This window comes from Anopheles arabiensis, chromosome X, assembly GCF_016920715.1.
Source record: "Anopheles arabiensis isolate DONGOLA chromosome X, AaraD3, whole genome shotgun sequence".
Lineage (NCBI taxonomy): Eukaryota > Metazoa > Arthropoda > Insecta > Diptera > Culicidae > Anopheles > Anopheles arabiensis.
Window position 1 is genome coordinate 18,810,868 of NC_053519.1, and position 26,656 is coordinate 18,837,523.

Genomic DNA, 26,656 nt, shown 5'->3' on the forward strand with positions numbered 1-26,656 from the left:
TCTCTCTCTCTTTCCCTTCTTCTCGTTGTATTTCTCTTTTCCACAGCGGACTTGTTCTCGCTTTGGCAGGCACTCCGGTCATGTCATATTCCAAGCGCGTTCAGCCGGTTTTTCGGTAGTTGAAGACTGGAGAAGGACTTGGGGTCTTGTGGGGAGGAAGCAAAGGGAGACCTCATTGGTTGGATTCGACGCGCACACCTTCCGGATGTGAATGCATCACAGCAACGACACGTCACTGAAGTGTTGCTGGAGTCTGCAAAAAAGCTACACGCAACCGCCAAGAAACATTGAAATGCATCGCCGTGTTATGGAGGTGCCTAATCGCTGCCACCACCCGAAGGGCGGCTTCTTGTCATACACACACACATGCACACCCTTAAAGAGACGGTAAATGGGAAAATGGGGCACCATATAATACTCGGCGCGTTCGGATACAACGAGCGAAAGGGACTATGTGGCAAACCCGACTCAATGTACCCCACACATCCTGTTGATGGAGCGTGTGACGAGACTGAAGTGATTGGACTGACATACCTGCCATGATGACTAGATGAGCATGTACCCAATTCGTGATTAATAACCTTGCCACTAGCGATACATCATGTCCATTCCTGACGACATAGAGGAACTCAAACTTTAGAGGAAGAGCTTGTTTGGATATCTAGATGCACTCTTGATGCTTCTAATGAAAATATGAAACTGCATGTCTGCTGACCTAGACCTTCTTGGTGGTTGGAAATGGAATGGCATAGGAAACCGTTATCGTGATCATCGAGTCAAGGTAGCTCCAAATGAAGGCAATAACGTTGTTCAACAGTATACGGATATCCTATCACTGTCGAAACTGTTCGGTAGCGAAAGTACGTTCAATTCCGGCTTGCCCGTCAATGCTTTTTTGGGGTCACGTGCGTTGGAAAACTTCCCGATCAAGCGTAACCCCACGGAATGCTCGTACCAGCCGGGTCATTGGAAAGTGATGTCCTTGTCCGCGTAGGTTTCGTGGGAAAATGGGCCACACGTTCGCGTGGACATTTTCGCGCTTCAAAACCCCCCAGAAACATCACGCTTCGTAACATAACGCTACATGATGCTTCAACGTATCGATTGCGATCGACGCCAAGCTTGCGCCTTGCGCTGGCGTAACTGTGTGCGCCTACTTCATGTATTTGTTTCGCTACCGACATGTGCATGTGAAATGAGGCAAGACGCCATCGGCATCTAAGCAATAACAGCAAGAAAAACAATAACAAAAACCAAACATTTCTCCATTGAAGCTAATGGATCTTCGAACGCATGTTCGATTCTTTCCCGATCGACAAAAAAAAACTAACAAACTTAAAATCCACCTACCCCACACGAGGGAGACATTGCACAGACACTAACAGTGCAAACAGCACCCCACGCGTCTGCGTCTGTGTTGTAAGTGCACACAATTTGTCAACACCGCTCCAATGTGGTTTCCATGCCTAGGCTTCAGTGCCTAAGCAAACAAGCGTACGCGTAAGATCGCGTCCATTGAGATTGTGTAAATTATTGAGGAATTTCGTTGGGTGTGCGTTGGATATCATCCCAAACCATCGCACATCGTTTGCATTGTGGTTTGGGGGTAGTTTTTTTTTATTTTTTTGCAAGAGTTAGCGGTTGGTGGGTGGAGTAGATAAATATTTGTAATTTTTATCATCAAATTGCCCCCTCACGCCATTAGCTGCAGGAGGGTGACAAATCTTCCAGAAGATCTTCTATCATGCTGTTTAGGCCTATCAAGAACATCAGAAAGACATAGGACTTCGGGGATTGGTAACTATGTTTGTATTCGTTTTGCTTTAACTAGAAATTGGCTAGAATGTATTTCCCAGTCCGTCCGGCGTTGGAATTCCATCAGCTTCTCGGCATCTCTGCATCACCTCCTGGTCCGTGAAACCTTTAGACTGCAACTTCTGCTCAACATTGTGCTCGAGGTTGGTCGCTGACGTCACCTGGTATGGCGCGACAAGTACCGCTAGACCGAAAAACCAGAACAATAGTTCGAACCGCGGCTGCCTTTCGGTTTGTCATGTTACGGGCGCCTCCCCGCCCCGAAAAGCAATCGCTCCTAACGGGACTCTGGCCGGTTCGAGTCCCGTTGCACACCAGCGCCCTTGTGCCTAGCCCGGCAAGTCCGGGCTGGGCTTGGGCACGTCGTCCATAAACGTGACCGAGCGGGCGCGTTGCAACCCGACCGTCCGACGGCCCTCCGGGCTGCCATTCGTAACGGTGCTCGCCGTCTCGTCCCCGTTGGCCGGCCCGTCCCCGCAGCCGGCTGCCGAGCCGCGGGCCGTCTGCTTCGCCAGGTACGCCGCCAGATGCTCCAGGTTGCCGCGGTCGTCGGACAGCACCAGCTCGCGGCGGGCCCGTCCCTTCGCCACGATGCTCACCACGCTGTCCAGCTCGGCCGGCAGCCGGAAGTTGCGCAGCACCTCCTGCGCCTCCCAGCTGACGCGCGGGTAGTCGCTCAGCTCCTCGCGAAACCGGGCCCGGACCGTTTCCCGCAACCGGGCACCCTCCTCGGCCGGCGTCAGTGCCGCTCCTTTCGGGTGCGTTTTACCGCCCCCCTCGAGCGACTGCTGCACGCGCCGATAGTCTTCCGGGGCAGCGGCCACACTCTCGCCGATCGTTGCCCGCTTGCGCACGTCGTACCGGCGGCGCTCCCGCTCCGGGTGCATCTGCTTGGCGAGCAGCTCCGGGCTGAGGTGCCGCCGAGCCATCATGGTGCGGATGAGGGCCCGGTAGTAGCGCGACCGCCAGCGGCCCTCCAGCCGGCGGCTCAGGTCCACCCGCTTTTCCGCGTCCCGTATCGCCTTCTTCTTCGCCTCCTCGATGGCCTGCCGGCGCAGGAAGTCGTCGTGCTCCTGCTTCTCCACCTCGAGCCGCTCGGCAAGTTCGCGGGCCTCCCGTTCGGCCTGCAGCTTCGCCTCGATCTGCTCCCGGTTCTGCTCGTAGTACCGCTGGACCCACGCGTCCTGGTCGTGCTTGCGGGCCAGCTCCGCCCGTATCAGCTGCCGGAAGCGCTTCCGCTCGCCCGGTCGCGGTTCGGCGAACGCGGCCGGGATGCTGAGCAGCCGCACATTGCAGCTGCCATCGGCCACCGCCAGGTGGCGATGTGGGATGCGGCGATGCTGCTGCTGCGTGACGATCGACAGCACGTTCGCGCCGAGGTTGAGTGTGACGCAGGCGGTGGACGTGTGTACTGCGGAGAGTGGAAGAGAAGAAATTAAAGGAAAGAGGTGGGAAGCAATGGCATCAACTGGAACATTCGGGAGATGGTTTGACAATTGCGTAGAGTGTTTGAAAACACAGGCGTTGAAGCTGTCTATTCTACATCGCTGACTGAGCATACGGGGTTTCAATAACTCAATTTAAATAAGATTAGAGGTCTAAAATTAAAGCCGAACCAGGCTATTCAGACTTATCTGTCTACAGTCGCGAGCTAATGCGTGCACCATGATGCAGTAACGTCTCATTAGGTTCGATTTGGTCTTAACTAGAATTAAAAATTAATCTAAAAGCATGTCCAAAATCCATCTTTGAATCAGAATCTCAAGCTTTCAGATTCATATAGCTCTAAATATTCACAGATCTCGAAGGATGCATGAATATCTGAGGAGTACAAAGGAGTACGTCGTCGTGACATTGCTTGGTAAACTATAATTCTTATGGATGCTCTGTTTCTGGATGTAGCCTCCCATCCATGTAGACACCCGATCTCTAACAGGTCTGGCTTCGCCTGATCCAGCCATCGACCTCGCTTTGCTACCACTGCACCTCGTGCTTAATTAAAGATCGCTGTAGCACCCATGAGTTCTTGGTGGGACATGAGTCCAGTATCCTCATAACATGTCCCAACCATCGTATCCCTATCAATGTTGCTTGTTTTTAGCAAATAGTCCTTATAAATGTTGTTTTTTGCTGTGGTTCTTGGTTCCCGTTTCATCAGAGATCACATTTACGCGAGACCCCGAGCTTTTTACAGATATGATGCTTTAGATATTCAATGATTAGTTTAAAAATGATGCACTCTTTAGAGATTCTTAAATCATTGGGGAATTGATTCGAGATCTGAATCACTCAGCACTGAAGATTGATTGGAATTAATGTTTACGAAAGACTCATCCTCATCCTAGCCATCAATTCTTGGGCTGAAGAATCGCGAGAATGTCCTGCGATCATGCAAAGTTGCTGTAAAATGGAGAATCAAATAACTACGGATCTTGGAGCACCTCATGAGCAAGCGACCTGCAGACAGTCCAGTCAGTTAAGCCTCCGAAAAGCGAATAAAGCAATAGCAAAAACAACAACAAAAAATGGCCAATGGTCGTACTTTGCAGATCCCAAATCTCCAGATCGCCGTTCGCCAGCCCGACATAGAACACGGACGGCCGGTCGAGACTCCAGACGCAGGCAGTCACGGGCGCCGGTTTCGGGCGCCAGAAGATGGGCGACTGGCGGCAATCGGCCGTCCAGAGGGCGAGCACGGTGCCGCCCGCGGTCAGCAGCACGTCCGGCACGAACGGGTTGCGCACGATTGCCACCAGCGGCCCGTCATGTACCGCGGCGAAGGTGTCCTGGTCGCGCACCGGCTCCTCGTTCACGATCGCACCCTGATCGAACTCGTACCCGTCCCACTTGCCCCAGAACAGCCCACCGAGCAGGGTGCCGGCAATGAACGCCTGGTGGCAGATGACCGGTGGCAGCTGGAAGCCGCCGACCCCGCCGCCCGCCCGGAGCGATATTGGCTGCTCGTCGAGCGCGAGCGCCACCAGTGGCAGCTCGCACCGCACCCGATAGGTCGGATGGAACACGTGGTTGAGCCGGGCCAGCCCACGCGTCGTTGGCTCACCGGCGATGGTGGCGGTGGCGGGGGCGGTGCTGTTGATGGCCGTGCCGGTGAGGCCGGCGGGCACAGCGCCAACACTCTCCGCCTCGCCGACGCCCTTCTCCTTGTCGTGCGCGTGTGCCGACAGTGCCGCCGGGACGGGCAGGTCCAGATTCCACAGCGACACGGTACCGTCCAGGGCGCCCGTCAGCAGGAATCGCCCCGCACCGTCCTCGGCACCGTTGGCGCGCAGCTGCCCGGTCGGGGCGCAGTGGTAGTTCTGTGGCAGCCAGCGGATCACGGTGATCGGTTTGCGTGCCGACCGCTCGAGGGCACTGATGACGGCCGGGCGCACGTGCCACGGCGTTTCCGGCGCTTCCGCGCCATGCACGATGCCGGCCGGGCCGCTCGGGCTGGCCGCCGGGCCGCGGGCCAGCAGGCGGCTGGTGCTGTTGGCGTTGCCGAGCAGCGACTTGATCTCGCTGCGGTACTGCTCCGGCGTTGGATGCTGTCCGTGGTGTCTCGCGGGCTCGCGGCCACTCGTTCGCGGCCCGATGTGTTCCAGCTGGGCGTCCGTCAGCTCCCAGATCGCGAGCTGGCCGCTGGACAGGCCGCCCACCAGCAGGCGGCCGTCGTACGGACAGAAGGACAGTGCCGTCACTTCGCGGGGCGAATCGAACCACAGCCGCGGCACGAGCGATTCCTCGAAGCTCCACCCCAGCACGGGACACTTCTCGAAGACGAGCCGGTTGACGGCGTCCTCGCGGCCCGCCGGTCCGACCGTCGCACCCGTCGGTACGGTGCGCTTGCCGACGACTCCCTCCAGCTCGGGCGAACTGGCCGCTCCCGGCACCGCCATCTGCACGCTCGGGATGTGATGGACGTAGGCGGCGACGAACGTGCCCGCCAGCTGCGGATGCCACTCGATCGCGGACACGTGCCGGTTGGCGCAGGTCGACCGGTCCATGAAGCACATCGTTTCCTCGACCGCGGGCGTCTCGTACTTGGCGATGGACCGGTGGCGCGAGATGATGGGATAGTCGTTCCGGTACATGTCGATCTGGTTAAACTCCAGCGTCTGCAGCAGCTGCTCGACGTGGCTGCTGGGGCATACGGCGGCCGGCGGGCTGGTGGCGGGAGCGCTCACCGGTGCGCCGGTGCCCACCGACGCCAGCTGCGGTTCGCTCCCAATCTCGTACAGATACTGCGACCAGGCGTTGGTCGGAAAGGTGGGATCGGTCTGCTGGAACTTGTGCATTTTCTCCGGCCGCAGCTGCACCCCGAAGTCGATCGATTTGCGCACAATGTTGCGGAAGGCGGTCTTCGGGACCAGCTCCACGTAGCCGTCGCGGGCGTCCGCCACCAGGCGCAGCTGAAACCGGTACGAGCTGGCGCGCTGCGCCGGAAAGATGCTCTGCGACTCCACGTTCACCACGTTCGTGCGCTTGAGCGGGATGAAGTTTTCCACGTCCTGCTCGCTGCCGCGCGTCTGCCAGCGGCGGGCCTTCTTGCGCATGGCGGCCGCCGCCGAGAGCCGCTCCACCAGCTCCAGCCGGCGGATCAGCTCGCGGGCCTCGCGCGTCTCCTTGTGGTCGGTGAAGACGGCGAACAGGTCCTCCTCCTCGGTGCTCTGGTCGGGCAGATAGCCCACCAGTATCATCCTGCCCGGTTCCATGTCCTTCAGCTTGTCCTTCAGCTGGCGCTGCACCTTCGTCTTCCCCGGCAGCTGGTCCTCCATCATCTCCTTCTTGATCTCCTTCCACGGGTGCTCCACGCTGACGGTGGTACCGATCTCCATCCCCAGCTCGGCCTGCAGATCGGGGCTGAGCAGGAATGTGAGTGAGCGATTTAAAGCAGCTTTCCCGACACGTCGACCCCACAACCCATCATCCCCCTACCTGATTACCAAGCGCGAACATTTCGGAAAGCTATGCAGCTTCTGGCGGGCATCGTTTTCCTCGAACCCGAATATCATCGACACCTCCTCGTCGTCCGGTTCGAAGTTGTGCTTTGAGTAGGTGTCACTCTTCGCCTCGTTCGACGAGGAGGACTTCAGCTGGGCCACACCTTTCCCGGCCAGTTTGAATGCGGATGGTTTCCGACGTGCAGCTAACGAATTCCTTGTAACTCATGCAAGATGAGCAGCGTTATTTGTTGCGAAAACACAACAATATGTATGCAAACAGACTACGAATGCAGTTTCGGGTCGAACAACCGAGCTAAACAAATGTTACCATGGAAAAGGGTAAAACAGGCATCAACGTTCGCCAGCGCAACGGTTGCCATGGTATTTTTGCAATCAAAGTTGAAATCTTGCACCGGAATGCGCTGAAATTTTACGAATTCTGAAGTGAAATGTTTCACATTTGCGCCATCTGCTGGTCAAATGATAAACTAGCGTCGCTCGAGATGTGACGCAGAGTGACCAGAAATACCGATTAATCTGTATTACATCCGATTTTGAAATGCCAGACCATAAAACTACCAATATTTTATTTTACCTACCAAAAAGATTTTCGTCAGATTTTTTCATAATCTGACCGACAAATCATAAAACCATTTCCCCAAACAATTGATGCATTAAACTTCATATGAAGATATTTAAAATCCCTAGCGACTAGAACAAGAAGTTTGACTTTGACAACTTAGGCCCGTGTCTGTGTTTCGTCAGATGCGATTAAATTGGACATGCTATACTTTTTCTTCATCTTAATAGGATTAATGGGATATATTCTCCTATTCGCTTTGTTACAAATGAACATCATTATTCATTTCCTAAATATAAACGCGTTGAAAAGTGTTATAATATCAAACTCATTGCAATAACTCCAATGAAAGGCAAAATGACCCAAATAGCCAGCTCGTACCTTATAGCTAATTTGCGGCTGTTTAACGAAAAATCGTGCCGATGTCATACTTTGTGGCTGATTAGGAAATAATCGGCCTATTTGGGTAAATGGCTGCTGAATGCCTTCAAAGCCGTTTAACCGTCATGTGTACGACCGCCTACACGAGTAAGTTTTGCATTTTTATTCCAAAATATCTTTGGATTAAGAAGCCGTATCGACTTAAAATTTTAAAAATGCCTCAAAAAAGATGTTTTCCAGCCACGTGCAAAAAATAAAAAATATCAACAATGTTTAAATATTTTTTAAAATTATTTATGTTCATATACCCTTCAAATGTACAACTGCTCACTCTAGTAAGCCATACATTTTGTATGGAAGAATGATGATTTTTATCGTCGTTGAAAGCGTATATTTTTTGAATTACAGTAGAGCGCCGATTATCCGGGCTCATCGGGACTTGACCTCGCCCGGATATGCGAATAACACCGAGAATAAGTCAAATAATATATTTAATTACAAATTCCTTATATTTTTTGGAAATTAATCGTATGTTTTGATAAAAATTACCCATTTTTATTAACTACATGTTTTTTCAAAGAGTATATTTGAAATTTGCTATGGATTATTGATTATTTTTTTATGCCCATGTGCTATGATAACCGATATTTTAGATATCCTCCTCACAACGCAATGTCACTTTTGTATTGAACTGTCATTTCTCAACAGCACGGATAAAGGGATGGCCGGATAAAAGGTACCCGGATAAATGGCACTCCACTGTACTTACTTGAATTAATTACTTAAATTTGAATGAAAACTGTCTTATAGGCCCAAAATAATGGTTTATAAAATATCTTAGTAAAATTAGAGTTTTAAAAATCCTATCCTACCCTATTTTTTTAATCAAAAATATGTTGTAACTCCAACACCCCAAAGGAGGCCGCAAGTTTTGAGTTGATGTCTTTGACTTTTTCTAAGTTTTACCTACGTTTCTTTGAAAAGTAATATAATTTTTTTAGTTGTTTTGCATGTTGTATAAAAATATAGCCGGTCTCGTAGTACAATGGTCAACTCGTACGACTTAACAACATGCCCGTCATGGGTTCGATCCCCAAATAGACCGTGCCACCATACGTAGGATTGACTATCCTGCTATGGGGGGAAATCAATTAGTCACTGAAAGCCAAAGCCCACAAGTGGTACAGGCAGGCCTTGACCGACAACGGTTGTTGAGCCAAAGAAGAAGGTAAAAATATATGTTGACGATCTATAATATATGCTTATTATGTTTTTTTAACCGGCTCTAACCGGCATCAGAAGCTAGAGATCAGAGCTATCCCAAATAGCCAGAATTGCTTAAGCAGCTAATTTTGGCACGCTAAAGATCGCTGCTCTAATTCGCCTTTTGCAGTAGATACACAGCATCAAAGTTCTATGTGGGTTGTAAACACAGTTTGAGTGCGAGAGCGAACAGCCACAAGGCGAAAGTTTTAGTTTTAACTATTTATTCTCCTGAAGACAAATTATAATCCAAATAAATCCAAATAAAATAGCAATAAACTTTAAAACGGTGTCACCTGCTGATCGCTTCACTCGCTACTGGCTTGAAGCGCGTGCAACCGTTTAGGTTTGGGGATAGCTATGGTCGTCATGTAGTATGTTCGGTTTTTGATACGGTCGCCATGTAATCTGATGAGCGTACAACGGTACAACTGATCAACGCGTACCATCGCGGTAGGTCAGTGTTTCGCTGACAAGTATCGAGGTTGAATAACACTTTGTTCGAAGCGGACTTTTCGACACTTGATCGTCCAGGCGATCATAGAAACCTTTAGGAGGTTTCCCTTACTGGAAACGTTGGAGTTTAGAGGCCTTACCTTGGGTAGGGGGACATAACTAAACTCTTTAAATGAGAAGTCGATAGATGTTGGATGGGCATAGTCCTATCCTGACAGTCCGAACGAATCTGACTTGCCATGGTCGGAATTGGTTTTATTTATACTCAATGGGCTTCGTACATTTGGTTTTGGAATGTGTTTTTGTCCTAATTAAAGGTTATTGATATGAAGTACACTTCATACATTGTATTGGAGTGAGGTGTCTATCAATTTGGCCTATGTTGCGCTTTTAGTGTTTTTACAAAGGTTCTGGAAAGTTTCAACTGTTCTAGCCAAGGAACGGGTGCGTTGGTCGATCTTTGCCTACACTGCGCTTTTTAGCAATAAGTTGCTATGCGTTCTTTGTTTGTCCACTTTGCCGCAGTAACGCTTGAATTGCTTATGTTGCGCGTTTCGGTTGTTTTCGATAAATGTGTCTCAATTGTTTTTTCTATGAACGGTATGGTCTGGATGTGTTGCTATGGTGTGGATTGATTTGCTGATGTGTTATAATGAATGTGTTGCAATGGTGTGATTTGGCTTTCCGAAGTGTGTTACAATGTGTCTATAGCTGATAGTGTGTATTATAATAAGTTCTGTATAGCAGATATGCTACAATATGTATTTTTAAATCCTTTGTATTGATGAATTACACAAAATTTAACACAATTTACTGTACAATCACAATCACTTCACTCAATATTCATTCTTCAATTAACGAATCTAACTTGTGCAGCAGCAATGATATTATTGCCGGCGTCCGTCTTTGACACTTTGACAAGAGTCACCTCGTACCTATGTCATGCATTAAAAAGTTATAAAGTTCCACCAAGTTCAGTACCCTTTCTTAACAAGCCTTCAAGTTCCTTCATGAACCCTACTCATAGTGCTAATCAGCCGCAAAGTTCGAAAGAGTACCATGTGCATGTTAAAAAGCTCCGCAAAGTACCGTCTATCTCTTAATCAGCCACAAAGTACGACATCGGAACGATTTTTCGTTAAACAGCCCTAATTCAGCTATAAAGTACGAGCTGGCTATTTGGGTTTCGAAGCCGGCTCCGCACCCACGGCTCCGAAGCTGACTCCGCTCCAGTGGCTCCGAAACTGACTGCGCATCAACAACTCTGCACCCACGGCTTTGGTGCCGGTTTTAACAGATTGCACCAAAAAATCCTTTTCAATAAAGTTACAATCGGGAAGATCCGTAAATAGCTGAGTAAATAATGTTGAAATGAAATTATCGAAAAAAAAAACTAAATCGATAAGTTTTGATAAAATCCATAAGTTTTGAACATTGTTCAACATTCACACAATCATATCGGGTGTTAGCTTCTACACTTGCGAGAAGATAGATTAGTTTTTTACGCTATTATATAATGCCATCTCTATTGAAACGTTAATCCAGAGCCGTTGGTTCGGAGCCGTTGATTCGCCGCAGGCTCTGGAGCTGTTGGTGCGCTCGAAAACGCCTATCACTGTTCGGCAGTAGCACTATAACAAAAGTATGAATATGTGTTAACTTTCAGCCAGCGGATTTTATTTCGTTTGCTTGTAGTGGTTGGTATCATTTTGAACAAGATGATTTCAGTGTTATTTTCCATATATTGTGACAAATCAAGCAATAAAACTGCAATACAACATTTGGAAGAAAAGAAAAATACATAAGCATCCACTCAAAATATGGGACAAGGCCGATTGAGGGGTTGGAGTTAAAACACATCTTTGATTGAAAAAAAAATCTTGTTAGGATTTTTAAAATTCTTTATTATGAACCTATAAGACAAAGCTCATTCAAATCTAACAATTAATATAAAAGATATACGCTTTCAACCACGAAAAAAATTATTACAGTAGAACGTCGATTATCCGGGTAGCTTGGGACCGGACGGTTGCTGATTAATCGATTTGCACCAATAATGATCCAAGAAATGTCAATTTCATATAAAAATAAAAAAAATCACTTGTTTTATGATAAATTTACTTGAATCAATCGATGAAACGTTAGTAGAATATTATATGAACTATAGGTTTTGTCGTAATCGTCACACATTTTAATTATTTATCAGGCTTTTTTTTTTATTCAATTTCTTTTTTTTGTTGTTGTTGTTTCACGCTCAACCGATCTCTTTGCGATCAACCACAAGACTGACCCGAGGCTCCTTTATTTCTCCCTGTCGCCTGACTTGTCTTCTCTCCCTGATCTCACGATCTATCCCTCTCTCACACTCTCTCTCTCTCGATTCACTCTCGGAGTTCACTCTCTCTTGATCCCAGCTACCGCTAACTACCGGTAGACGTCCGTCTCCTTTTCCACGCGCCTTCTTCATCTCTATCTCTGCTTTCGTCCAATCTCTCCTCTCTCATCCTCATTTTTGCATGTTTCAATATTTTCGCTCTCTCTGATTTCGCTAAACTTCTCTCTCTCACTCTTGATCCCTACAGGTTTAACAACTGTTCATGAACAAAAATGAATTTCGAAAACACCACTGGGCACTACAAAGCTGTACAAAAAACTGGTTGCCCACTTGGCTATCGCTGCAAATGTTCGCTGTACGCTTGAACAGCTGTCACATTTATGCGCACGGTTAACCCACCCGCCGGTTAATCCGCCCCCGGATAATCGACGTTTTACTGTATTCCATACAAAATGTATGGCCTACATGGGTAGGCGGTTGTACGGTTACGTAGAGCTTTTTGGTCGTACACAAGACGGTTAATGCTGGTAGGTAAACCATCTATATTAAAAAAATTAAAAAAATGTATCTTCTCGTGATATGGAATTTTCGTTTTGCAGATTAGCATCCTCCCCCCCCCCTCTCCGCGATCAACACGTCATTTTAACAGAGTTAAAAATTTCAAAAACTTCCAAAAACTACCGATACAATTTTGGTGTTCCTACCGAAATCCGCCAAATGAATCTGGCCACACTGATATGACGTTTCTCGTTGTCAACAAAAAACGTCACAACAAACGGCTTGCGGCGGCCTGTTCGTGTGTTTTGGTGCGATAATTGAAGTGCAAACTGTGTTGGAGTGGCCGGCTTGCATAATGCGATAGCAAGTTACGACAAAAGTATTACGGTTGGGCCGAACATGTTTCTACCAAAGTGTGTGGCTACGGTACGGCCGGGCAGTTGCATCATCCGGCGCATGTCCCAGCGGCACTTCAACCTGCCGCCGGCCTGCTTCGACACGGACTATCTACTGAACCCGGCCAACCGACAGGCGATCGAAGCGAACATACAGCACCGAAAGGGCATCGGCGACATACAGCTGGTCCAGCGTATCAACGAGCAGCTGTGCGCCGCCCCACAGTCCGAAAGTGAACGGGGCACGCTGCAGGCGCAGCTGGATGCGGAACTGGCCAAACTGCCCAACCGCACCCATCCGGCCGTGGTCGGGTACGGGACGGAGCCGCGCATCATCGAGCGCTACAACGAGCATGCCAAGCGGACCGACCGCAAGTACTTCCAGTTTGGCGACATCTGCAAACGGATGAACCTGTATCGGATGGAAAACTTGGGCAACTTTACCGGCCACCGGTCGTACTACCTCACGGACGAGCTGGCGGAGCTGGAGCACGCGCTGATCTGCTACGCCGTGGAAAGTTTGCGCCAGCGCAACTTCCAGCTCGTCACCGTGCCGGATGTGCTGCCGGGGCGCATCATCGAGAGCTGCGGCATGAGTGTGCACGGCGAGCGGAACCAGGTGTACAAGCTGCACGGGCGGGACGGGCGGGAGCCACTGTGCCTGTCCGGCACGTCGGAGATGGCGCTGGCGGGGTATCTGGCCGGTCGCGTCCTACCAGCGGACCGGCTGCCGCAGAAGCTGATGGCCGTCAGCCGCTGCTATCGGGCGGAAACGTCCGCCCTGCAGGAGGAGAAGGGCATCTATCGGGTGCATCAGTTCACGAAGGTGGAAATGTTTGCCGTCTGCCAGCCCGGCCAGTCGGCGACCGTGCTGGAGGAGTTCCGGGCCATCGAGGTGCAGCTGTTCGACCAGCTCGGGCTGCACTTTCTCCTGCTCGACATGCCACCGTGCGAGCTGGGCGCACCGGCCTACCGGAAGTACGACATCGAGGCGTGGATGCCGGGCCGCGCCATGTACGGCGAGATATCGAGCTGCAGCGACTGCACGGACTACCAGGCCCGGCGGCTCGGCATTCGGGTTCGGACCGGACAGGAGGAAACGTTCGCCCACACGGTCAACGGGACGGCGTGTGCAATACCGCGCATGCTGATTGCACTGCTGGAAAACTTTCAGAACGAAGACTACACCATCACCGTGCCGGAGGTGCTGCGACGGTACATGGGCGGGAAGCAGCTGCTGCGCCGCCGGAAGGTGCTGCCGGAGCTAAAGCTAACTAAACGCCTCGTGCAGGAGGACACGTTTTGAATAAAACAAACAATCAAACAAAATCGCCCACCCACTATGATACGCGCATGTAGCGAAAAAGTAAGGAAAATGAGATACGCATACTCAAGAAACAGCAATCAAAAAATGGTTTTATTTTTCCCCTTTGGTAATACTACTCGAGAAAGTGTGAGGAAATATCGGCGATCGAACGGCAATTCTCGCCGATCCGTAAAGCCGCGAAACGGAATCGTTTTCGACTGTTGTGCGTCGCCTCCGCCCATGGATTGGAAGGGTCCACAGCACAAGCCAAGATTACCACCCCTTACCTAAAGTTATCCCCCTACCCGCCGAGCAGTTGGCACACCAGATGGAGATTAAATCCATTCGCAAGAATTTATGAGCTCCGGAATGGGAAATGAATAGCCGCTGCTGGGGAGCCACACACTACCGGCTCATGTGACGTAGAACCGATCCGTTGAGAGCAGCAGGGAGAGCGCACAAACATAATGCGAAGTCGGCGAGCTGCGAGTCAATGAGGCGTAAAAAGTGTGCGATATTGAATATCGGTAGCAACTGGTGATGGGAAAAATGAAGTTTTCGTCGGAATCGGGGGGAATTGGATTGGGCTTTGGAATCGGAATCAGCTCCGGAGTCGTAATCGGTTCCTGAATCGGCTCCAGAATTAGTTCCCGAATCGAAAACGGCTACGGAATCGGTTCCGGAATCGAAATCGTCTCTGAAATTGGAATCAGTTCCGGAATTGGTTCCGGAATCGAAATCGGCTCCGGAATTGAAATTGGCTCCAAAATCAGAATCGGCTTCGAAATCGGAGTCGGTTTCGGTATCTCCATAAGAATTAGCGTTTGGATCCAATGATGTTACGTATTGTTAGCCGTAAAGAATAAAAAAAAAATACTTGTAAACGATCCATTCTGATGGAGATTCTCGGACTAATGTCGCTTCTGAAATTTATTTCAATGCAAGAACTGATTCTCCCTCCGCAGCTATTTCCATTTCTGGAGTCAATACTGATTCTGTTACCAGTGCATATTGCGAATCCCAGGTCGGTTTTGATTTCGGAGCCGATTCTATTTCTGGATCTGATTCCAATTCCGATCCGAACCAATTCCGGAGTCAACTTCTAAATCGGCTTCGGAATTGACTCGGGAATCGGAATGGATTCCAGCACCGGAATCGGCGATCCCGGAATCGATTCCAGGGTCAACTCTGGAATCGTCTCCGGAGTCAACTTCGAAATCGGTTCCGGACTCAACTCCGAAACTAACTCCGAAAACAACTCCGAAACTGACTCCGAAGTCAACTCTGGAACTGCCTCCGAAGTCAACTCTGGAACTGCCTCCGAAGTCAACTCTGGAACTGACTGCGAAGACAACTCCGAAATTGACTCCAGGGTCGGAATCGATTCCATCATCGGTATCGGCTCCGGAATTGATTCCGAACACGAAATCGGAATCGGGTAGGACCGATTCAGTGCTTCCACCACTACTAGCAACTGTATTCTATTGGCGACAAATCTAGAGCTTGTTAGTCGAGGGACAAAACAGGGCAGGGTGAGGACGGGATAGTGTGTGTATCGTCATCATACGAACGACAACGGCCAGAGGACCATCTAAGGGTCAGGTCTTTACGCCAGAATCGAAATTGCTCAGAAAGCTTTCCATGGGCCATAAACGCCATTTCTCCAGTTCCTTTGCCTGCAAGAAATTGCTGAAGTTTGAGGAAAGCTATTTTTTTTTAAGAAAAAAGAATTTGTATTGAGTTAAGAAGCAGTAGCAGCTTCGTACCTGAGTAGTTACAGGGTTCAAGCACAATTTTATCGTTTCCTCACTCGTCTCCCATCAAATCATCCTCCTGCGACATGTGCAACGACTTTACCGCCCGACTTTACCGATCATGTGGCAAATGAAGCACAACGGATGACGCTCGGGCTTGGTTTGGATGCCGCAGCACCTCCCCCCACTTCCCGCCACGAAAGATTGCGATCACACGGGCGTGTGCCCTCTACCCGGGAAGGGGTGGTCGGGGCGAGCGGGTATACACCACCATAGTCTGCAATCTGCATGCGTGAGCTCAAATTGATTTGAAACAATTCAAATTGTCTTGCGCGAGTTTTTGGCGATGCCCCCCGCTCATCCGGGGTGTAGCGACCACGTGGTGTCAGCGCGGAGGGGGGTGTGTGATCGAACTTGGCTGGCTGGGAAAAATGGTTCAACCTACCCAGGCATAACTCTGCGCCACCTAACGCGTGTGCGGTATAAAAGCAAACGGTCGGCAGATTGTCGTCTCATTACGCCAGCTGTGGTGTAACATCCCGGATCGTGGCTAGTGGGTTCCTTTCGGAGTTAGTGTCGCCAGCAGTGGTAGCAGCAGCAGCAGCCGGCAGGACATACCTCTCAACCTCTTCTTCTATCAAACCACCGCTAAACCGAAATTTTTCGCCGTAGTTTGTGTCATTGTGCTGAGTGCCGGAAAGTGTCGGAAGTTCCCAGGGAGAGGGCCGTTAAAAACAAAACCTTCGAGTAGTTTCCAACGTGTCTCTAAAGTGTCGCCTCGCAAAGTGAGCCATACTTCGGCGCGATAATGTCCTACATTGGCAACACATCCGATGTGGAGCAGGAGAAGAACCTGTCCGAATACCGGCGGCAGCGCAGCTCCAGCAACCTGATGCCGTCCGGCGCCAAGCAAACGGTCGGCAGCCCGAAAATGTCGGACGTCCTGTGGAACGACAAGCGGGCGGCCAGCCGGGCCGTCAACGCGTCCGACGACGACGACTCGGAGGTGTCGGACAGCGAGAACTTCCTCGCCAAGGGCGCGTTCCTGCTGACGCCCTCGCACGAGCTCTCGATGGACCGGGCCGCGCTGATCTGCGAGAAGATGAACTTCAAGGGCTGCTTCAGCCTGACGAAAACCGCCACCGGGATACTGTTCAAGTTTTCCAACCCGGAGGACTACCAGGCGGTGTTCAAGAAGGGCTTCCATAAGGTGACCGGCGCCCGGTTCTACAAAAAGATTGCCATCCCCTGCCGGCCGCAGAAAACGTTCATGCTGTACGTATTCGACGTGCCGGAGGACCTGCCGGAGGAAGACATCCGGCACTCGCTGTACCGCTTCAACTCGGTGGTCGAGGTGGTCCGGCTGGTCGTGCAGTATCAGAAGCCCGCGATCCAGCCGGATCCCGGTCAGATGCACGCGACCGGTAAGTGGCCTCCCACGCTCCACCCTTCCCGCGCAGAGCCACTGATTCGGTATCTTTCCTTCTCTCTCTCTCTCTGTTTCTTCTCTTTTTGTCTTGTTCTTCCAACAAATTTTTGTTCTCCACCCATTTCCACACAATCCGCCATCCCGTTGTACGGGCTGTTGCCGGTCGTGATTTTTTTTTTATTAATTTCACCTCCATCCTGCTAAACCACCCCACCACCCGAAAAACAGCTACCGGTGCGTCCCAAACGAAGCCCCAGGTGCCAAAGCTGCCGACTACCAAGCCGATCGACGAGCAGGACGTGGCGCTGCAGAAAGAGTCGCCACCGCCCCCGATCCGCATCACGCTCGCCTCGCTCGAGGAGTACAATCACCTACTGCAGAACGGGCTGGACTTTTACGGGGCGACCTTCTTCCCTACCGAGGCCCAGCTACCACCGCACGCGGCCAAGATTGCCACCAAACGGGGCACGTAAGTGCAGCCCGGAGCCGCCGGCGTTCGCGCTGTACCGCACTAATGTCCTTCCCCCTCTTCCTCGCCCTTTTTTTTGTTTCTTCCTCCCCCAGGCGTATGATCGACGGTAGCATTCCTGGGCGTGTGCGCGAGCTGCTGCCCGTGTTTGACGCGGCGGGATTTAGCAAAATTCCGCCCCCGGCTTCGAAAACAATTAAACCGCGCCCATAAACCGTAGTCCCTCCCCCGCGCCCGCAAGACCCACAGCCAGTCCAGGCCCCAGCGTGACCGAGAAAAATCATCATCATCGTCATCATCGTCATCATCATTATCATCCATCTTCTGCTTCCCACCATCCTATCGTTCATCTTATTTGCGAACGCATCTTGTCGCGCAGACCAACAATGCACGCATTGCTTCCGCCTGGTGTGCACCGCTCCTCCCCGCGCCAAGAATCCCCAATCAACCCCGCACCACACACGCTCGCTGCTCGTTGGGGGCGCGCAACCATACGTGACCGTGGGATGGTTCCGCTACGCGTGATTAGTTCGCCCGCCGATCGGGAAAAATGGCCCGCGGATCCACCGCCATAAATCTGTCCGAAATCATCTGCCCAATCTCCAAAGCGCGCCACTGCGGTGTGCAACCGACCGTGCTCATCTAATCACTGTTTGTTTTTCTCCCGTGTCGCGCAACTGCGTCTGGCGAATTTAAATCCCGTAACACACACACACACACACACACATCACACACAAACACATACACCTACGACATATTGATCCGCCTAGCACACATTTAAGCGTATTAGCAAACAAAACAATCGCTTTTGTTCCTATTATGTATGAAGCTGCTAGCAGCCTTCCGGTGCCTCGCGGCAGTTGATGTCAAGCGCATGGATTCGTCTGATCTGATTCCACATCCGTTTTTTTATATTTTATCATAGTGTTTTTTGTTTCCTTCCTCCCTCGAGCGGCTGTTCGTTGGAAGGGAGCAGGAGAGAGAAAAAAACAAAGGTTTCCAATAAAATTTTCCATCTTTCGTCACAGCACAAATTTCCCTACCGAAGCAGAAGCTAGTTATCATTTGAGAAGAAGAAACAATCATGCAAACGCTTTGATGTTGAACATTTTAAAATTAAAAAAGTTAATTTGGCCAGATTACAGGGCTATGCAACGAAATTTCAAGGGTCCCCTGCATTCAGAAGTGTACGCAGAATTTATGAGCTTTAAAACTTATTAAAATTAATAACTGATGACAACCACTTATGAGACCTTAAACCAAAACCAAAGGATTACTAATCCAAAACCCGTATCCATACCGGTCCAGGAATTGATGCTGAACCCATGACGGTCGTGGAATTGATAATGCACCCATACCGGTCATGAACCTAATACTAAAGTCATACCGGTCCTAGAACCAATCATGAACTCATACCGGTCCTGGAACTGATACTGATCCCTTTTAGTCTTGGAACGGATACTGAACCCGTACCGATCCTGGAACCTATCATGAACCCATGTCTGCACTGGATCCTATCATGAACCCATACCAGTCCTAGATCTGATGCTAAACCCATACCGGACCCAGAACTTATTATTATCATTATTCTTATTGATTAGTTCATCTTCAATGGGCCATGTGGCAGAATGAACTCATAATGGTCCTGGGAACTAATACTGCACCCATACTGGTCCTGGAACCGAATATGAACCCATACCGATCCTGGAACTGATAATGAATCCGTACCGGTCCTGGAATCGATCTTTAACCCATACTGGTTCTGGAACTAATACTAAACCCATACCGGTCCTAGAACATATCATTAACCCATACCGGTCCATGAACCTATCATAAACCCGTACCGATCCTGGAACTGATAATGTGCTCGTACTGGTACTGGAACCTATACTGAACCTAAACCGGCCCTGGAACAGAGAATGAACTCATACCTATCCTGGAACCTTTCATGAACCCATACCGGTCCTGCAACTGATTATGAACCTTTACCGGTCCAGGAACTGATACTTTACCTATACCGGTCCTGGAACTGACGCTGAACCCATACCGATCCTGGAACTAATACTGAATCCACACTGGTCCTGAATACTGAACCCATACTGGTACTGGAACTGATAATGAACCCATACCGTTCCTGGAATCGGGAATGAACTCATACCGGTCCTAGAACTGATCATAAACCCATACTGGTCCTGGACCCGATTATGACCCCCTACCGAACCAGGAACTGATGTTGAAGCCGTACCGGTCCTGGAATCGATCTTTAACCCATATTGGTCCGGGAACTGATTCCGAAACCGTATCGGTAAAGGAACCACTCGTGAACTCATAGCTCCCGATTGCATTAATTTTCTGTAACAGTACCTATAACAGTTCCGGATTCAGATTCGGTACGATACTTTCCGGTCTGCAATCGATACAGTTCTAGTTCCGTTCGACAATCCATACGCGGTAGTAAATGTGCAGCGTAGGAAAATTAGTAGAATTTGTACGGTGATATGTAATATACCGTGGCTTGATCGCGATTGTTCAAATCGCAACATTTGCCGGTTTTTACCACGCTCATTATATTATTCGCAACAAAACAAAAACAAGTGGTTGACAAGGTGTATTCGTATTCCTACCGAGTTCCCGTTGAAATGGCTCTTGTTCGAACTGATGTCAAACCTTGTCAATCTTAATGCCGGAATTGGTTTTAAAACCATGCAAACAAAATGTGTGAAACTGCAGGCAATGTGTGTCTAATTCAAATGATTCATCACATTACTTAACGTCTCTCTTTTAGAACATTTTTCAATACTTAATTGTTTTAAAAGATAAGCTCCTAGGTTGCTAATTTAAACGCTGTGAAGAGCTTAATTGACGAAAACTTTCGTTTTGCGCAACATGAAATTATTTAATTCAATGAGAACTGCCAAAACACCGCATAATGTAAAAAAAATCAAAAATCAAAAGAAACATTTGTTGAGCACCGTCTGGAGGTGTAATTTCACTCTATTTCTACAATCTGCGACTTGGAAACGGTTGGCGATCCCTGGCGTAAACGATCGCTTGACCGCCATTGGGGCGTATAAAATGCATTGACGGATGACTGGCGGCCAAGCGGCACAGATAGCACTGTGATCAGTCAGTCAGCCAACCGCCGTAGCCAAGCATCGATCGGTTGTTGTCGGAGATAGAGACGGCAGAAGAAAACAAATCGCCTCAAACATCGCTCTTGTTTCATACAAACAGCAGTTTGGTAAGTGCCAATTATTACCTTTATCTCCTTCATCTTAACAAAATCGTAACAATATGCTAAAGAATTAGATGATAGCTTGGCCCGGTCTTGGATCGAGGAAGAAAACAATAACACATACGGTCGAGCGTACCGATAATCGCTAAATTAGGCGTTCATTGGGGGCCGATCATCATTCGCCTATAACTGATGTCGTTTGTTCTCATTTCCCCCCCCCCCACCTCTCCATGTGTATGGCCAGTTTGGTGCAAAAGTGCTCGGTTGCCCCGGGTAAAGAGCAACGCACGCAGAACGGAACGTGCGCAAGATGACCGCTGCGCTATGGGTCGCGCTTATCGCCGGACTATCAGCTGCGGTCCGGGACGGGGCAGCCACTTACGTGTATCAGACTAAGACGATCGACGTGCCAATCGACCACTTTACGTACACCGGCGAGGCGACGTTCAAGCTGCGGTAGGTGTAGCGAGCTACGGCGCAAAAATGCTTCAATGCCCCGCTAATAATGCCCCACCGCTTCCGGTCTCGCCACTCTTTCCAGCTACCTGATCAACGATACGTACGCGCCGGGCGGGGCCGATCTGCCGGCCAGCCCAATTCTGTTCTACGCCGGCAATGAGGGCGACATCGAGCTGTTCGCACAAAACACCGGCTTCATGTGGGAGCTGGCGCCGAAGCTGAAGGCGACGCTGCTGTTTGTCGAGCACCGGTTCTATGGCCACTCGCTGCCGTTCGGCAATGCCTCGTACGATTCGCCCAAGAACCTCGGCTACCTGACGTCCGAGCAGGCGCTGGCCGACTTTGCGCTGGTGCTGCGCACGCTAAACCCCCCGAACGGGACCACCCGTGCCCGGCCGGTCATCGCGTTCGGCGGCTCGTACGGCGGCATGCTGGCCGCCTGGATACGGATCAAGTATCCGCACCTGGTGGCGGGAGCGATCGCCGCGTCCGCCCCGGTGCGCCAGTTCGCGGGCGTGACCGACTGCGGCATCTTCAACCAGATACTGACGTCCGTCTACCAGGTCGCGTACACGGCCGACTGTGCCGACAACATACGCCGCTCGTGGACCACGCTGCAGAACTACTCGACCAGCGCGGACGGGTTGCGGCTGCTGAACGAAAAGTTCAAGTTCTGCACCAACCTGACCAAGGGGACGGACGTCACCGAGACGCTGTTCGACTATCTCACGGACGTGTACGGCAACCTGGCGATGATCAACTATCCCTACCCGTCGAGCTTCCTGGCGCCGGTGCCGGCCTACCCGGTGCGCGAGTTCTGCGGCCGGCTGGCGCAGAACTACACCGGCGTGGAGCTGCTCGACCATCTGCAGTCCGCCCTGTCGATCTACTACAACTACGACGGCAAGGCGGCCTGTCTGAACATCAACTCGTCGTACGACGGGACGGGCATCAGCGACCGGGGCTGGGACTTTCAGGCGTGCACCGAGATGGTGATGCCGATCTGTGCGGACGGCGTGCACGACATGTTCCCGCCGCAGCAGTGGAACATGCAGACGTACGCGGACAAGTGCTTCAAGAAGTACGGCGTGCATCCGCGCCCGGCCAACGCGCTGCTCAACTACGGTGGTGAATTTCTCGAGTAAGTTGTTAGTCCCGGTGCAAAAGTGTTGCGGCCAGTGTGTCTGCGTAACGTTCTTTAATCGATTAGCGTCTGTTTAAAACACAAATCCGGGGGGTTTCAATCGCATCATTTTCGCTACTTTTGAGCTTACACTTTACATTTGCTATAGCATTTAGTGTTGTTTTTTTTTAACAGCCAGAAACGTTAATAATCATTTTCTGTCCGTGGTTTGGTTTGTTTGATTGTTTTTTTTTGCACAGTGCGAGCATTACGAACATCGTCTTCAGCAACGGGCTGCTGGATCCGTGGTCCGGCGGTGGCGTGCTGCGCTCGAGCAACGAGAACGTCAAGATCGTGCTCATCCCCGAGGGAGCCCACCATCTCGATCTGCGCGCGTCCAATCCGGCCGATCCGGCATCCGTGACGCGGGCCCGTGCCGTCCACGTGCAGAACATACAGAAGTGGCTGACCGAGTACCGGAAGCAGCGGAAAGTTTACTAAATGGGGGGATGGGTGAGATGTTTTTTTTTGCGGAATCGATTGGGTGGCCGGGAGGACATGTCCTCTCTGTGTACACGGCACGAGCGGTTAGATGATTTTGGAACCGTACAGGGGCGACTGTTTCACGAACTCGTCCAGCTTTGCCTTAAAGATGTCGGACGTGACGGGTGTACCGAGCGTCCAAAGCGGGTTCCGGACGACATACTCAACCCATATCTGGTGATACGACGAGAAAGAAGAGAGCAAGAGCAAACTAATCATGTAGCAAACCCAATTTAACGCACACACCCACTCTTGTTAATAAAGAGATTTCCAGCTAAGAGAAACACCTGCCTTCGTGTACACGTTCTGTAGAAACTCCCGGATGCCGGTCGACGTGTTGTCCGTGTTGAGGACAAACTTCAGCCCGGACGGCACCTCCAGGTAGTGCAACGCGTACTTGTTCGTTTTGTAGTAGAGGAAGCCCTCCCTCGGCTCCACCGGCGACACTTTGCTGACGAACGATTTGATCGAGAACAGCATGCCGTACATCAGCTTCGCTTCCTGCAAACGAGAGCGAGAGAGAGAAAGAGACACAGTTAGTGCCGATTCCGCCGGGAGACAATACGCCTCCGCCCGCCTTACCTCATCTTTGGTGATGCCCGATTGCTTCAGCCGGTTCCATTCGCCGTAGTACAACAGGGTGCCAAGTTTGTCGAAGATGTACAAATTGTAGATCGTCATCGGGGTGAGGGAAGGAGTGTGTGGTGGGCGGTCTCTCCGGGACGGAAGTGGAGCGACGGTTTTTGTGCGTTCTGTGTGTTATCGTTCGTCCTCCCACGTCGGTTTTTACTTGCTCTGCTATCAGTCGTTGGGACAGTAGCGTGAGCTCGAGGTACAATCCGTGGCAAATGGACACGCACAGCTACTGGCCGAGTTTGTGTGCCACGCACTGCACTGATCTGACCTACCAAGACCGCGCTTCTTTTTCTTCTTCTCTGGACCAGCTGGTGGGAGCGATCGGATCCGGCTCCAGCTTCCGGGGCCTCGGACCGTTTGTTTTTTTCTTTCTCTCACTCTGTGAAGATTTTAGTGCTAAAAGTGTATTGTTGCCCGCGAACAGATGATAATCTTGTTTTGATTAGTTTTACAGGGTTTCACACTTTATCTCAAGACCGCGGGACCCCTTCCCGAATCTGTCTTAGGCCCGTGTCTGTGCTCCATCGCATGCGATTTTATCGCACGTGCTGTCAAACGCTTTTTCGTATAATATTGCGATTATTTGGATGATTTTAATAATATAACGATTATGAAAAATTAAGTTGAGATTGTTCCTACAAAACACCACACATTTAGTTTGACAGATAAAATCGGATGCGGCGTCCGACGTTATCTGTCAAATCCCATATAAAATTTTGACAGGCCTTCCGATAAAATCGCATCCGATGGAGCAGACACGGGCCTTAGGCAAATCCCTGTAATTAAACAAATATGCATTCACTCATTTTATCAAATTGTCTTTGTTTGGTAAAAAAAACGAAAAGGATAATTGAGTGTTTCTAATAGACTGATGTACACTAAGGTTATCCGTGTAAAAAAATATTCGACCGCATGTCCTCGGCACGGACCAGTGTGTTTCGAGAAATGTGCCGCAGATTCAGCATTGCATCCGATGAATTCAGGTATCATCAACGTTTTCAGGTATCATCAACGATTTCAAGCATCATACCGCAATCTTGGCTTTGGCTAAGACAGATTCGGGAAGGGGACCCGCGGTCTTAAGATAAAGTGTGAAACCCTGTATGATTTGACCCGTACAACATGGCGAGGGATTTTTGACGTAAACAAAACGGCTGCATCTCGCTCACTTTCTCTACCCGCTCTTTGCTCGCCTACAGTGCTCGTTTCGAGGTGAGCTTTTGTGCCCCGCTCTCCCACTTCACTTTGTACGCTTCGTCCACCTTTGTCCATATCAAGGTGTTATAAATGACAAAATCTAAATACATTATCCTTGGTCCATATGCCTTTCAGTGTGTTGGTGACAATTTATACAATGTTGTGTCATGCCATCTCTTTCGCGCATGTTGACGCATGTTACCGTTCAATTAGACATACAGCGACAACGTCGCGCGCGAAGAAAAATAGCTCAAAATTTCACTCTGTGTAGATCAAAGTAGCTCATTTGACTCAGGCTGGTATTATTGAATCCGTTCGTAGCAGGAAACGGAACTCACATGAAATTCTAGGGATGGCAACACATCTCATGAGCAAGGCCCTACAACGCCCCCGTGAATAACTGTAGCAACCATCTAGTAAGTTGCTCAGTCAACCAACTTGTTTTGTATTTGAAAACACACAAAAATAGGTTAAAATGTGTTCAAATCTAATTTTTTGTGTTTGGCATTAATCTGGCTTGTAAAAAACTAGATAATTCGATTATTTCGGATGAAGCAAAATTGTCGCGCGCGACGAGTAGCTCTGTTTGCAAAATTGAGCTACTTTTTGTCGCGCGCGGCGTCGTCGCGCGTGACGTTGTCGCTGTATGTCTATTTGGACGGTTATATGTAAACAAACTCGTTGGTTGATGTAAATCTGGAGTGCAGAATTTTGTTGATAATTTTGCATCGAAATCGACTGTAGTTTAGTTTTGCCAGACATATGACTCTAGATAGTCGAAGTCTTCACAAGAGAGAGTAAGCCTCTGAATATGCTGTTTCAAACAAGCGTTTGAACAACATAGGAGGATACATCCCCTCTCGCAAGAAGAAGAAGAAGAAGAAGACTGTAGTTTAGTGTAAATGTTGCTAATATTAATGGGTAAGGACCGTAGGTTTGGCGTGCAACGCATATAATCGTCGTTCAAAGAGGCTGCACGCCCGCAGCAGTGCGAAAATGTGACCAGGCAAAACATCCGGCGTCGGGTAAATTGTTTTTTTCCTTGATTTTAAGCATTAGATTAACAAGGTGTGCTCTTCTTCACCTTGCAGATAAACAAAATGAGCTGCTGTATGTAGGAGATGTAGGAGGAAAAAAATGTAGGAGATGATTTGCAAGAGGGCAGGTATGTTGTGATTGCTCGGCAGTGCTATAGTTTGCGTTACTTTCGATTTGTTTAATTTTTATTTTGTAGACAACTATACATCGGCATCGATAAAGGTGTAGCAACATAAAACGGCATTGCGACACTACCGTAGAATGTTTTTTGGAATGACGATCTGGGATGGTTAACTGTGGGCATCAGAGCTCGCATGTTCCCAAACCCTCATGCACTGATATGCACATCAAGGGAAAGCAGCTAGTTAACGATCAAGTAACGATCAGGTAAGAGCCATGGCAAATATGTTGTGTAAGTACTATGCTACGTGTTCCGTGAGGAGTAAAATGTCTTGCTGGCCTGCAGAAAGATGATCTGGAAAATGCTTCTATCGCAAGAAGTTCAAAGCATTTTTTATACATGCGGTAAAAGTAAGGCTCAGCCCTCTACGTTAGGCTGGAAATAGACGAACCGAGATCGTCGCGGTACCGCGAAATTCGCGCCTTGTTTATAACAGTTGTAGAACAGTTGAGCTGTCAAATCTTCCGCGCCTCCAATCGCGCCTGCTGTTTCGCAGATATACCCAACTTCGGTATTGCTGAGATTTTCGCGGTAGCGCGAACCGATTATTTTTAGGCTGGAAATAGACGACCGAGATCATCGCGGTATCGCGAAAGTCGCGTATGACTTGAGCTGTCAAT

General features: G+C 49.8%; 5 protein-coding genes and 1 long non-coding RNA gene across 6 annotated transcripts; 4 read left to right on the top strand and 2 right to left on the bottom strand.

Annotated features, from left to right (window-relative positions):
- Positions 1-1,786: 1,786 nt before the first annotated feature.
- On the bottom strand, positions 1,787-7,065 carry LOC120906717 (dynein intermediate chain 3, axonemal-like). The gene is made up of 3 exons (XM_040318602.1): positions 6,751-7,065; positions 4,358-6,675; positions 1,787-3,226 (listed from the first exon to the last, which is right to left on the bottom strand). The coding sequence occupies exons 1-3, from the start codon at positions 6,825-6,827 to the stop codon at positions 2,145-2,147; spliced, it is 3,477 nt and encodes a 1,158-aa protein (XP_040174536.1). The 5' UTR covers positions 6,828-7,065; the 3' UTR covers positions 1,787-2,144.
- A 5,407-nt stretch (positions 7,066-12,472) lies between these two features.
- On the top strand, positions 12,473-14,883 carry LOC120905774 (serine--tRNA ligase, mitochondrial). Its single transcript, XM_040316882.1, has one exon. The coding sequence runs from the start codon at positions 12,671-12,673 to the stop codon at positions 13,970-13,972; it is 1,302 nt and encodes a 433-aa protein (XP_040172816.1). The 5' UTR covers positions 12,473-12,670; the 3' UTR covers positions 13,973-14,883.
- Positions 14,884-16,027: 1,144 nt separating this feature from the next.
- Positions 16,028-18,658, top strand: LOC120905775. The gene is made up of 3 exons (XM_040316883.1): positions 16,028-17,150; positions 17,384-17,624; positions 17,720-18,658. Exons 1-3 carry the CDS (start codon positions 16,535-16,537, stop codon positions 17,835-17,837), a joined length of 975 nt encoding a protein of 324 aa, XP_040172817.1. The 5' UTR covers positions 16,028-16,534; the 3' UTR covers positions 17,838-18,658.
- Positions 18,659-20,717: 2,059 nt separating this feature from the next.
- On the top strand, positions 20,718-23,270 carry LOC120905773 (lysosomal Pro-X carboxypeptidase). The gene is made up of 4 exons (XM_040316880.1): positions 20,718-20,865; positions 21,104-21,315; positions 21,401-22,459; positions 22,702-23,270. The coding sequence occupies exons 2-4, from the start codon at positions 21,170-21,172 to the stop codon at positions 22,940-22,942; spliced, it is 1,446 nt and encodes a 481-aa protein (XP_040172814.1). The 5' UTR covers positions 20,718-20,865; positions 21,104-21,169; the 3' UTR covers positions 22,943-23,270.
- Positions 22,488-24,099, bottom strand: LOC120905776 (trafficking protein particle complex subunit 1). Its single transcript, XM_040316884.1, has 3 exons — positions 23,567-24,099; positions 23,276-23,485; positions 22,488-23,158 (listed from the first exon to the last, which is right to left on the bottom strand). The coding sequence occupies exons 1-3, from the start codon at positions 23,663-23,665 to the stop codon at positions 23,030-23,032; spliced, it is 438 nt and encodes a 145-aa protein (XP_040172818.1). The 5' UTR covers positions 23,666-24,099; the 3' UTR covers positions 22,488-23,029.
- A 1,395-nt stretch (positions 24,100-25,494) lies between these two features.
- On the top strand, positions 25,495-26,409 carry LOC120906455. The gene is made up of 3 exons (XR_005740092.1): positions 25,495-25,842; positions 25,909-25,982; positions 26,052-26,409. It is a non-coding gene; the product is annotated as an uncharacterized LOC120906455 (long non-coding RNA).
- The last annotated feature ends 247 nt before the right edge of the window (positions 26,410-26,656 follow it).